Here is an 11,552-nt window from a genome sequence, read left to right on the forward strand (position 1 = left end):
TTGTGAGGCAACAGTGCTAACCACTGTGCCACCGTGCTACCCTTCAATGGAGAGGTTTCCTCCTAACCTGCTCAATCATGGGTGTGAGGACCAGCTCAATCACAACTCGGTTATCTTATAGTTAAAAATACTCACATTTCTCAGTAAACTCCCACAGTGTTTGAGCGGAATTCCATTCCTTTTAGTTCTAATTGCTCAATTTTAGTAATTCAAGTCATCTGGTAACTCAATGCTTTTTAGTATTAAGAACCCACGTGTGTGTTCTTTATAATGTTTTGTTGAAATCATTTGAATAATTCATTTTTTTTAGCACCAGAATGCCTTTGAATTACAATGTATTTACAGTACAAACGGACCATTAAACTGCATTGACATTGAGGTCACAGGGATGGGGATGCGGGTGCAGAAACTGCAAGAAACGCTGTCTATTTACAATGTGGTTTTATTCACTGTTGGTGCAACTTGATAATAAGGAGAAATGCAAAGATCTGAGCAGCCCGGGTAACTAGCAAAGGTTCCATTTACTCTTCCTTCTCTTCGCCGTGTGTGATGATGTAGCAGAGAGATTTGTAATCCAAATTGCCCGCTCCATCAATGGGGGAGGACTGAAACATCTGGTCAGCCTATGCACAACAAGTGGATATCGAGGAAAGGGAGAGAGAAAAATGTTACTCACAGATAACCACATTGAAATTACTTTCAATATTTTCCCTGCACCCATAACATATAAATAATCCAGACACAAAACCTGGATTCTCATGGACAATCTGGTCAAACATATCAAAGGCATGTGTTATTTTTTTGTATAGTTTGATTATAGTACTAGGTAATATGTATATAATACATAAATGCACATTAAAGTGCAAACTAATTGTCAACTTGAGTTTTCTTTATCTATACCTCTGTTGATGATTTAGTTACCATATGTTTTGCATCATTTAGAAAAAGGACAAATGCATCACGTTTTAATTACTGAAGGATATTTCCATTGTAGAAATTCATTTTGCTTTTGGAATGTCGAGAGACTCTCTTGAACACGTATCGCGTTACACTCCAGCATGTATGGTACTGCTTCAGGCTGGAAGTACACCAACAAGTGTGCATTTGTCAGAGAAAGGAGTAAAATCAAATCCTTGTACAAACCTCCGCAGCAGTGAATTTGTCAGCCTGTGTCATGAGCATCTGTCTTAGTCTGCAGATTAAAGAAAAACAAATGGAACATCAGAAGACACCACACACTGCTAAAACTTCCAAGATAGGCACTCAGCAAAACACCAGGAAAGTACGAGAAGTACATACTCATCTTTGTTAATGTGTCCTTTGACATCGGGATCAAACATTTTAAATGCATTTAGCATCACCTCTTCTGGGTCAGACCCTATGTTTGAAAACAAAAGTCACAGATTGGTCAACGCTACCGAGCAGAAAATACAATGAAGACGTAGCAGCTACATACCGTGTAACTTTTCTCCGAATAGATTTAAAAACATGGTGAAGTTAATTGGACCAGTGGCTTCGTGTAACATGGATTCTAATTCATCATCTTTCACATTGAGTTTGCCTGAAAAGAAAAAGAGAGGAAAAGTCATGGATGTTGTGGTGTTGGGTGTGGTGTTGGGTGTTCTAACACACAGAAGAGCCAACACAGTTGCATATGGTACAACACTTGTTTATTTAAACTCACTATTTACAACTTGGTCTTTGCACTCTGCACGTGGGGGGCTCCCTGCTTGTGGTGTTTCAACAGCTCTTTCATGCTTCCTTCTCCCCAGACCTACTGACCTCCAGGTGTCGTGCTCGTGCTTTTTATGTGGTTGGTGTTCTTGTCTGTGATTGGTTGTGGTGTTGTGTACTCTGATTTGCCTGTTAGTGTGTCCATCATGATGTGTGTGTTTGAATATCATGACATCCCCCCTTTTTACAAAGATATGTGCCTACGTGGTAATAAATATGATCGTGACGTGAGTGCATCTAAGAGTGTGTGTGTGTCGTGTGCAGCATGTGTCTATGACGGAACTATGTACATGGGGCGATGTCGAGTGCGTCACATGAATCCAGTTGTACCATAACATAACAGAAATGCGAACGAGAGAAGAAGAAAAAAAATTTTGAACAGTTGTCCAGTCAGACGACATCTGGAACGATAAACAACAACAGGTTATCATGTAAAATTGTCCAACTTATTAAACATATGAACTGTATTATAAGTCCATTCTAATGGGTTTGCGACGAATTCGGGTTGACCGCCTTAAGGGTGGATCAAGAACCACCGGCTGCTGTGCAGGCATGGCCATGGGTGGCGATGGAAAGGGCGTGATGTGCGGCAGCTCCACAAAGTCATCCTCGGAAGCCTGTTGAGGATCTGGCGTGTTGTGTGGCTGTGAACGTGGAAGTCGGCGAAGGGCGCGCCGATTGCGGCGACGCACGGAACCATCCGGCATGCGAACCAGGAACGAGCGGGGAGCCACTTGTCGGAGGACTTCGGCCGGTGCTGACCAGCCACCATACGGTTGATGGACGCGTACTTTGTCTCCGGAGGACAGGGGGGGCAGGTCCGTCGCTCGTGTGTCGTACCGACCTTTCTGGCGATCACGCTGCAGTTGCATGTCCCGAAGAACCGCCTCATGGTCTGTTGTCGGTGCCAGGACGGAAGGTACCGTCGTCCTGAGGGAGCGACCCATTAGTAGCTGCGCTGGCGAGAGGCCCGTGGATAACGGGGCCGATCGATAGGCCAGCAAGGCAAGGTTAAAGTCCGATCCGGCATCAGCCGCCTTGCACAGGAGCCGCTTTGCGATGTGGACACCCTTTTCAGCCTTCCCGTTCGATTGTGGATGCAGAGGGCTGGATGTCACATGAGTGAAACCATATGCTGCGGCAAAGGACGACCATTCACGGCTGGCAAAACAAGGTCCATTGTCTGACATGACAGTCCTTGGAATGCCATGGCGAGCAAACGTTTCCTTGCAGGCCCCAATGACTGCGGACGACGTCAGATCATGGAGAGGCATGACTTCCGGGTAGTTTGAGAAGTAGTCTATAATAACAATGTAATCTCTGCCGAGCGCGTGAAATAGGTCAACACCCACCTTCGCCCAGGGGGACGTCACCATCTCGTGTGGTAGAAGTGTTTCCGGAGGTTGCGCCGGCTGAAACCTCTGACAGGTTGTGCAGTTGAGCACCATGTTGGCTATGTCTTCATTAATACCCGGCCAATATACCGCCGCCCGGGCCCTTCGTCTGCATTTTTCGACACCCAAGTGGCCTTCGTGTAGTTGACGAAGAATCATCTGGCGCACACTGTGTGGAATGACGATCCTATGCGATTTCATAAGGACCCCGTCTATATTGGTGAGATCATCTCGCACATTGTAAAACTGGGGGCACTGCCCTTTTAGCCACCCTTCCGTCATGTGGCGCATCACTCGCTGCAGCAGAGGGTCAGTCGCCGTCTCTGCGCGTATGTGGGCCAGACAAGGATCATCAGCTGGCATATTTGCTGCTGTCAGAGTCACGTGTGCCTCAATTTGACGCACGAACCCCTCCGCATCTGGTGGTGTGCTCACTGCTCGGGAAAGAGTGTCCGCCACTATGAGTTCCTTCCCCGGAGTGTAGATCAGTTCAAAATCGTACCTCCTGAGTTTGAGTAAGATGCGCTGGAGGCGAGGAGTCATGTCGTTCAGGTCTTTGTTAATGATGTTGACCAGGGGGCGGTGGTCAGTTTCGACCGTGAATCGTGGCAGGCCATACACATAGTCGTGGAACTTGTCCAGTCCAGTTAACAAGCCCAGGCATTCTTTTTCGATTTGCGCGTAGCGCTGTTCGGTAGGGGTCATGGCTCGTGAGGCATACGCAACCGGGGCCCATGATGACGTGCTGTCTTTTTGCAGGAGTACCGCTCCAATACCAGATTGGCTGGCGTCTGTTGAGATCTTTGTAGGGCGAGTCGCGTCAAAGAAGGCCAGCACTGGTGCCGTGACCAGTTTGTGCTTGAGCTCCTCCCATTCCTGCTGATGCGACTGGTGCCAGTTGAATTCCGTCGATTTTTTTACGAGATGGCGCATGTTTGTTGTATGAGAAGCCAGGTTGGGAATGAACTTCCCAAGGAAGTTGACCATGCCCAGGAATCTTAAGACAGCCTTCTTGTCAGCCGGTCGTGGCATGGCTGTGATGGCGCTAACCTTGTCTGCATCGGGACGGACCCCGGACCTTGAGATGTGGTCCCCGAGGAATTTCAGCTCCGTCTGGCCGAAAGCACACTTCGCACGGTTGAGACGCAGGCCATTTTGCCGTATGCGGGTGAAGACACGTCGAAGACGATGCATGTGTTCCTGCGGAGTGGTGGACCAAATGATGATATCGTCCACATATACACGTACCCCTTCGATGCCTTCCATCATCTGCTCCATAATGCGGTGGAATACTTCAGATGCCGAAATGATGCCGAATGGCATCCGGTTGTAGCAGAATCTGCCAAAAGGGGTGTTGAATGTGCATAGTCTTCGGCTGGCCGGGTCCAGTTGGATCTGCCAGAATCCTTTGGACGCATCCAATTTAGTGAATATGTTGGCTCGCGCCATCTCGCTGGTGAGGTCTTCTCGTTTTGGGATGGGATAGTGTTCCCGCATGATGTTGTTGTTCAGATCTTTTGGATCTATACATATACGGAGCTCGCCAGAGGGCTTCTTTACACAGACCATGGAGCTGACCCATGGCGTGGGCTCCGTGACCTTGGATAGGACCCCTTGGTCCTGAAGAATCTGCAGTTGTGCCTTGAGGCGGTCTTTGAGAGGCGCAGGAACCCTGCGAGGTGCGTGAACGACAGGGATGGCGTCCGGTCTGAGTCGAATCTTGTACGTGTGTGGCAATGTCCCCATGCCTTCAAAAACCTCCTGGTTGTGAGCGAGGAGGGAATGGAGATTCGCGTGGAACTCAGCATCCGGGAAGTCGGATATCTCATCTGGAGAGAGAGACATGATGCGCTGTACCAGGTGAAGGACCTTACACGCTTGTGCGCCCAGTAACGAGTCCTTTGATGAGCCCACAACTTCGAAGGGGAGTGTGGCCGTGTACCTCTTGTGAGTCACCTGTAGCTGGCAAGATCCTACGGACGGGATAACGTTCCCGTTATAGTCAACCATCTTAAGCCGGGATGGTGTGATGAGTGGTTTGACCTTCATGGCCTGGACTGCAGAGTAAGCAATCAGGTTGGCGGATGCGCCGGTGTCCAGACGGAAGGCGACGCGCGATCGGTTGACCGTCAGGGTGGCACACCACTCATCGTCTGGATTGATGGCATTGACCTTGTTGACATCAATGACGGCAACTCTGAAGTCATCCTGGTCATCTGCATCACTTAACTGGAAGTCTTGATGCGTGGGCTGGACGGTCCTGACTCGTGTGCGAGGTTGTCGAGGATGCGCCGGATCCATGGGTTGAGCCGCACGACAGCGGGCTGCGTAGTGGCCTATCATGGCACATCTGTTGCACTGTTGGTATTTTGCAGGACATTGCCCTTTTAAGTGTAGACCTCCACACTTGCTGCACGTCATGACGTCACGGCGTTCGTTGCGCCACTGCGCATGCGCAGTGCGATCTTGCGGTGGGCGCGCCTGCGCAGTGCGTCCCTCGTTGTGGCCGTTATTCTTGGCGCGCACCTGCGCGGGAGACCGCGAAAAGCGCGGGAAGCGGCCGCTGTCGTCCGGGCCGTGGGGCGGGAAGAAATCGACGGCCTGGATGCGTTCGACGTCGTGGGCGGCCTGGCTTGCCGATTCGACGGCTGGGGACCCCCTCCGTGCCAACTCGGACGCCTGAAATCGGGCAAAACGGCAGGTCGCATTTTCATGGAGGACACAGGCTTCCACAGCAGACGCTAAGGTGAGGCTCTTTATTTTAAGAAGCTGCTGGCGTAGGCCACTGGAGGCAACGCCAAAAACAATCTGGTCCCTGATCATGGACTCTGTGGTGGTGCCGTAACCGCAGGACTGCGCTAGAATCCGGAGGTGCGTCAAAAAGGGTTGAAAAAGCTCCTCCTTACCTTGCAGGCGTTGCTGAAAGATGTATCTTTCGAAAGTTTCGTTTACTTCAGTTTGAAAGTGCTGGTCCATTTTGAGGATGACCGTGTCATATTTGGCCTGGTTTTCGCCTTCCTCGAACACCAGTGAATTAAAGACATCATTTGGGTGGGGGCCTGCGTAGAAGAGGAGCATTGCAATCTTCGAATCATCCGAGACATTCTGTTTTTCGGTGGCACGGATGTACAGGTCAAATCGCTGCCTGTAGAGCTTCCAGTTGGTGCCTAGGTTCCCCGTGACTTGCATCGGCTGCGGTTTGCCGGTGTGGTCCATGTCCAGAATGGCAGGTTGGTAGGCAGGTATCGATCCACTCCTGTACCATGTGGTGTTGGGTGTTCTAACACACAGAAGAGCCAACACAGTTGCATATGGTACAACACTTGTTTATTTAAACTCACTATTTACAACTTGGTCTTTGCACTCTGCACGTGGGGGGCTCCCTGCTTGTGGTGTTTCAACAGCTCTTTCATGCTTCCTTCTCCCCAGACCTACTGACCTCCAGGTGTCGTGCTCGTGCTTTTTATGTGGTTGGTGTTCTTGTCTGTGATTGGTTGTGGTGTTGTGTACTCTGATTTGCCTGTTAGTGTGTCCATCATGATGTGTGTGTTTGAATATCATGACAGATGTGCTGAGACTTTTTTTTTTAAAGTAAAAAGTTAACCCCTCCAGCATCCAAGTTCCCCCATTGTAGCACACAACTGTTTTCTGGTGAATGTTTAACTAGATTTATCAGTGACTATCATACATTAATGGCCCCTAAAATTCTTCAAGGAAATAATGTATCTGTGCATAATAACTGTAAAACACTTAATTCAATTCTATTTCTATCTTTGGTCTTAGGGGCTGCCCCAGTTTATCTGGGATAACTTAATCTGTATCTTTCAACAATGTAAATACCTCACTCATTAGGATCCGCTTTCCAGACTCACAAGCACTATACTATCCAAACTTTATTCATCATTAATGCCATTTACACTTGGGCACAGTCTTGCTCCTCCTCACTTTCTGGTGTATGGATATATGTTTTATTGTTTGGGGACCAAACAGAACACAACATTCTGTGGTCTGACCAGTACATTGTTAAGAGTTCTGTAGGCTGACATTCTGCTGAGAATATTTGAACATACTGTTGTTTCAAAAAAAACTGTTCCACCACAAATTAACTAGTGTGTAATTACTCCCAGTTTACTTATGCTAATTCAATCCTGTTTATATTCCGCCCTCCTCCCCCCCAAATGCTGGGGATGTCTTTTTAATAAGATGGTAAACCAAGGTCATTTCAATAGGTGAAGGCATGTATCAGTGTATGGATGATGCACGCGGATGTATAATGAAGACATTATTCAGAGGAGCAGAGTATTCTCAAGGTGTCATAGTCAACATTCCTCCCCCAAACCAACTCCATCATAAGCAAATTAAGTGGTCATTCATCTTTTTGCTGCTTGGGGTAGAGTGCAACGTGCAAGCTGTCAACTCGATGTGCACTACTGGTAATTGTATTTCAAAAGTAATTTGAAGACTGTGAAGAACATTAAAATGCCTTGAGGATGTGATAAGTTGCTATATGAATGCAGGTTCCCTCTTTCTCCGCTATTTAAATATTAAATCCAAAACAGATCTAGCTTGGCCAGTTTGTTGAAAATGAAGCTGAAAGGCCCCACAAGACACTGGCTCCATGGGAGGAGAAGATTGTAACAATTCGCCTTCTGATGCCAGACAAGAAATCTATGTATTGACATATTTTTAGGGTTGAACTGAGATTTCCAAATATGTTAAGAGTGAATGAGTTCAGCTTCCTACAGACAATACACGGGCACATATACATCCACGTGCGCCATCCATACACTGATACATTAATGTACCTCTAACAAACTCAACTTTGATCAGATATGCAAGAAGCATTTACCCAAGGATGCATAAGTATCTTTCAGATCCTCTTTGTCAATGAAGCCATCTCTGTTCTGATCAATCAAAGTGAAGGCCTGAACGAGAAGGATGGGGAAGGAAAATAATAAAAATTAGTCAGATTGGCCCAAATTGCCAAATTTAAAAGGGGCTCGATTTTCTGTAAACGCCACCCAGACACATTTTGGAACCATTTCACGAACAAGGAGGATGATGGTCATACCCAATAGTAAAATGCACTGTGAATTTCTATAAATTAAACACATTTATATAACTTTAACACCATTTGTCCCCAACATATTCCTGCTGTAATAAACTTGTTTCATTTGCAATAAACGTTCAGCAATTAGGAGGAGCCAGACTAACACAAAGAAATGGTTAAATGGGGTTATTGTATTCATTTTACGCTTAAACTCTCCTAGAAATGTTACTATTGCTGTCCCCATTTTGCCAAACAGCGATATTGAATTAAAATGCAGCACACGTCAGGATTTTAGTAAAAGGCAACTTTTTAAATGGTCCAATTCTTTTTACTCTGTTCCCAGTTTACCGGCATTGATCAATCATCCATTCCTCACTGAAATTACTCTTCACTCTTCCTTTAGTCTGTTCCAGATATATCTATATATCTCTGTCTCTCTCTCTGACACGCACATGTTTCATTATTTGGGACTCTTACAGTTCGTTGCTTACTTCCTTGAATTCCTGGATTTGGGTCTGCTCGAAACTGGAGAAGACATTGGACGAAGCCCTCTGAGCTCGCTTGGCGCCGCCTTCCTTCTTTTTGGTTTTCCTGCTCGACTGCACGGTAAGTGGAATGGGGGAAAGAGAGAGAGAGATAAATCGCCAAGAGTCACTTGCGGCAGACGCTACCTGCTGTAGAAACAGGCCAGTGGCCGGCAGTTACACACACTCACCATGTTTGCCCGGGATCCCTGCTGAGATGGTGCGTGTGTTTGGCCTGGCTGCGGTTTATATAGTGAGACGCGCTGCTGGTGGCTGAGATTGCAGTTTCAGCCCATCAGAAACCCCTCCTGAGACAGGGGGCAGCCGGCATGAATACTCCTTACATGGACACATTCAGCCCGACAGTGAATGGGTCCCCGGTGACCTGCCGATTAAAGCAGCAGCTCCTGACGCAGATCATTCCTGAGCTTTCACAGAGGCATTTCAAAGTTTCATTTACCACCAGCTCTCTGCCACTTAAGAGATCAGCCTGCCCCCCCCCCCCAAAAAAAAATCCCGATGCAAAGGGCTACGATTGAGAAATGTTCGTATTTAAGAATAGATTATTTTTTAAAAGAGGGCATGTTTACGAATACAAAAATGGAATATGACATTTGGGAAACAATTTAGCCACCTGATCCTTTGGTTGGTAGCCGACAATTAGACCCCCAACACAGGCTTCAACTGCTGTTAAAATTCATAATACTACAATGCTGGAAATCTGAAATAAAAACAGAAAATACCGGAAAAAAACTGAGTTGGCCAAGCTTTATTTGTGGAGGCAGAACCAGAGTTAATGTTTAGAGGCCAATGGGACTTCTTCAGAACTGGAGAGAGGTGGGAATGTGGGGTGCAATTCAGTGGACTCTGGTTTTGGTGCGTTTGGCGGGGAGTTTCGCGACGGCCGTGTTGGCGAGATCGCAGCCTGCCTTCAACGGCATTTAGTGCCATGAACGAACCCCCATGAGATTCTCGACATAACTGGCTCCCTCGCTGATTCGCCTGACTCGTGACTGAGCAGCTCGTCGCTAACAAGGGGAGCTGCTTTGAATCGCTCCCTCACCACTCACTTCCAGTCAACACGCAAGCATGGCAGCGGGCAGACCTGCTCCTCGCTTTGGGGATGCCAACCTGGCCAGGCTTCTCGACGCTGTGGATGAGATGCGGGCCACCCTGTTCCCCGAGGGGGTCGGAGCACCAGGTGCAGGATCAGCAATGCCACCTGGAAGGCAGTGGCAGCACTATCAGTGTGGGCAGCATGACAAAGAGGATCACTGCCCAATGTTGGAAGAAGACCAACGATCCCAACGAGCTGCAAGAGTAAGTTACCACCTCTCTTCTGGCATCAGTTCCACTTGCTAGCCCTCAAATCCCCAACACCTTCCCCCCCGATCACTGGCTGACACCTCACACCCTCCCCACATCCGATCTTCATGCTTGCTCCTCAGAATCCCCTGGCACCCGCCAACATGACCCTTTCATGCCCAGGTGCGGTGTCCATACATGGCACCTACTAAACATCCCCCTGACCCATTAAGGGAGCAGCTCACAATGCCCTCTCTTTGTCCCCGCAACGGAAAATAGCCCATAATAAGCAGGAAAGGACCAAGATGGGGAGGGGGGGAGAGAGGAATGCCAGATATTCAAGTCCTCATCCCCTATGGGGCATGGGCCCTGGAGTTGACAGGGTTCCACGAGGCGAGAGCAGCCATGGACGGCAAGGTTGACCTGCACCGCAGAGGTGAGGATCCTCTGCCCCTTCACCCAGCTGACATGTCTCAAGTGAGTGGCTATCACAGAAACATGGTTAAAGGAGGGGCAGGATTGGCAGCTGAATGTTGGATAATATAGGTGCTGCAGGAGAGATAGAGAGGGATGTAAAAGAGAAGGGGGAGTAGCATTACTGGTTAAGGAGAATATTGCAAGCATACTGCAAGAGGATACCTCAGAGGGCTCATATAATGAGCTCAGGAACAGGAAGGGGGCAATCATAATGTTGGGCATTTATTACAGGCCCCCCAATGCCAGCGAGAGATAGAGGAGCAGATAGGTAGAGAGATTTTGGATAGGTGCAAAAGTAACAGGGTTGTTGCGGTAAGGGATTTTAATTTCCCTTATAGTGACTGGGACTCACTTAGTGCTGGGGGCTTGGATGGGGCAGAGTTTGTAAGGTGTATCCAGGAAGGCTTCTTGATGCAATATGTAGAGAGTCCAACTAGGGAAGGGGCAGTACTGGATCTGGTATTGGGGAATAAGTCTGGACAGGTGGTTGATATTTCAGTATGGGGAACATTTTGGGAGGCGTAAGTCGGACATTTGGGGAGTAGTGGCTACAATTCCATACGTTTTAGGGTACTTTTGGATAGGGATGAGGGTAACCCTAGTGTTAAGGTGCTAAACTGAGGAAAGGCAAATTACAATAACATTAGACAGGAATTGAAGAATTTGGATTGGGTGCGGCTGTTGGAGGGCAAATCAACATTGGACATGTGGAAGTCTTTCAAGCGACAGTTGATTAGGATTCAGGAAAGTCACGTTCTTGAGAAAACGAAGGATAAGTATGGGGAGTTTAGAGAGCCTTGGATTACAAGGGATACTGTGAACCCCGTCAAAAAGAAAAAGGAGACTTTGTACGGTTTAGAAAGGTGGGGACAGTCAAAAACCTTGAGGAGTATAAAGAAAGTAGGAAGGTACTGAAGTGGAAATTAGGAGGACTAGGAAGGATCATTAAAAGTCCTTGGTAAGTAGTATTAAGGTGAATCCCAAAGCTTTTTATTCATATGTAAAAAGCAAGAGGGTGGCCAGGCATAGGATTGGACCACTTAAGGACAGTGGGGGGAATCTATGTGT

The 11,552-nt window shown here is 47.7% G+C and overlaps 1 protein-coding gene across 1 annotated transcript; it reads right to left on the reverse strand.

Moving 5' to 3' along the window:
* Window positions 1-424: 424 nt before the first annotated feature.
* LOC140408366 (myosin light chain 5-like) lies at window positions 425-9,071 on the reverse strand. Its single transcript, XM_072495467.1, has 7 exons — window positions 8,894-9,071; window positions 8,670-8,777; window positions 7,978-8,053; window positions 1,457-1,561; window positions 1,300-1,378; window positions 1,144-1,192; window positions 425-623 (listed from the first exon to the last, which is right to left on the reverse strand). The coding sequence occupies exons 1-7, from the start codon at window positions 8,894-8,896 to the stop codon at window positions 522-524; spliced, it is 522 nt and encodes a 173-aa protein (XP_072351568.1). The 5' UTR covers window positions 8,897-9,071; the 3' UTR covers window positions 425-521.
* Window positions 9,072-11,552: the final 2,481 nt, after the last annotated feature.

This window comes from Scyliorhinus torazame, chromosome 3 (genome assembly GCF_047496885.1).
Source record: "Scyliorhinus torazame isolate Kashiwa2021f chromosome 3, sScyTor2.1, whole genome shotgun sequence".
Classification (NCBI taxonomy): domain Eukaryota; kingdom Metazoa; phylum Chordata; class Chondrichthyes; order Carcharhiniformes; family Scyliorhinidae; genus Scyliorhinus; species Scyliorhinus torazame.

What these genes read in the sequence shown, in the direction of transcription:
- LOC140408366 (XM_072495467.1), bottom strand. An exon ending in GGACACATTAACAAAGATGA is followed by an intron (nt 1,193 to 1,299) that starts GTATGTACTTCT and finishes TTTAATCTGCAG; the next exon opens with ACTAAGACAGATGCTCATGA. An exon ending in ACAAATTCACTGCTGCGGAG is followed by an intron (nt 624 to 1,143) that starts GTTTGTACAAGG and finishes TGTTGTGCATAG; the next exon opens with GCTGACCAGATGTTTCAGTC.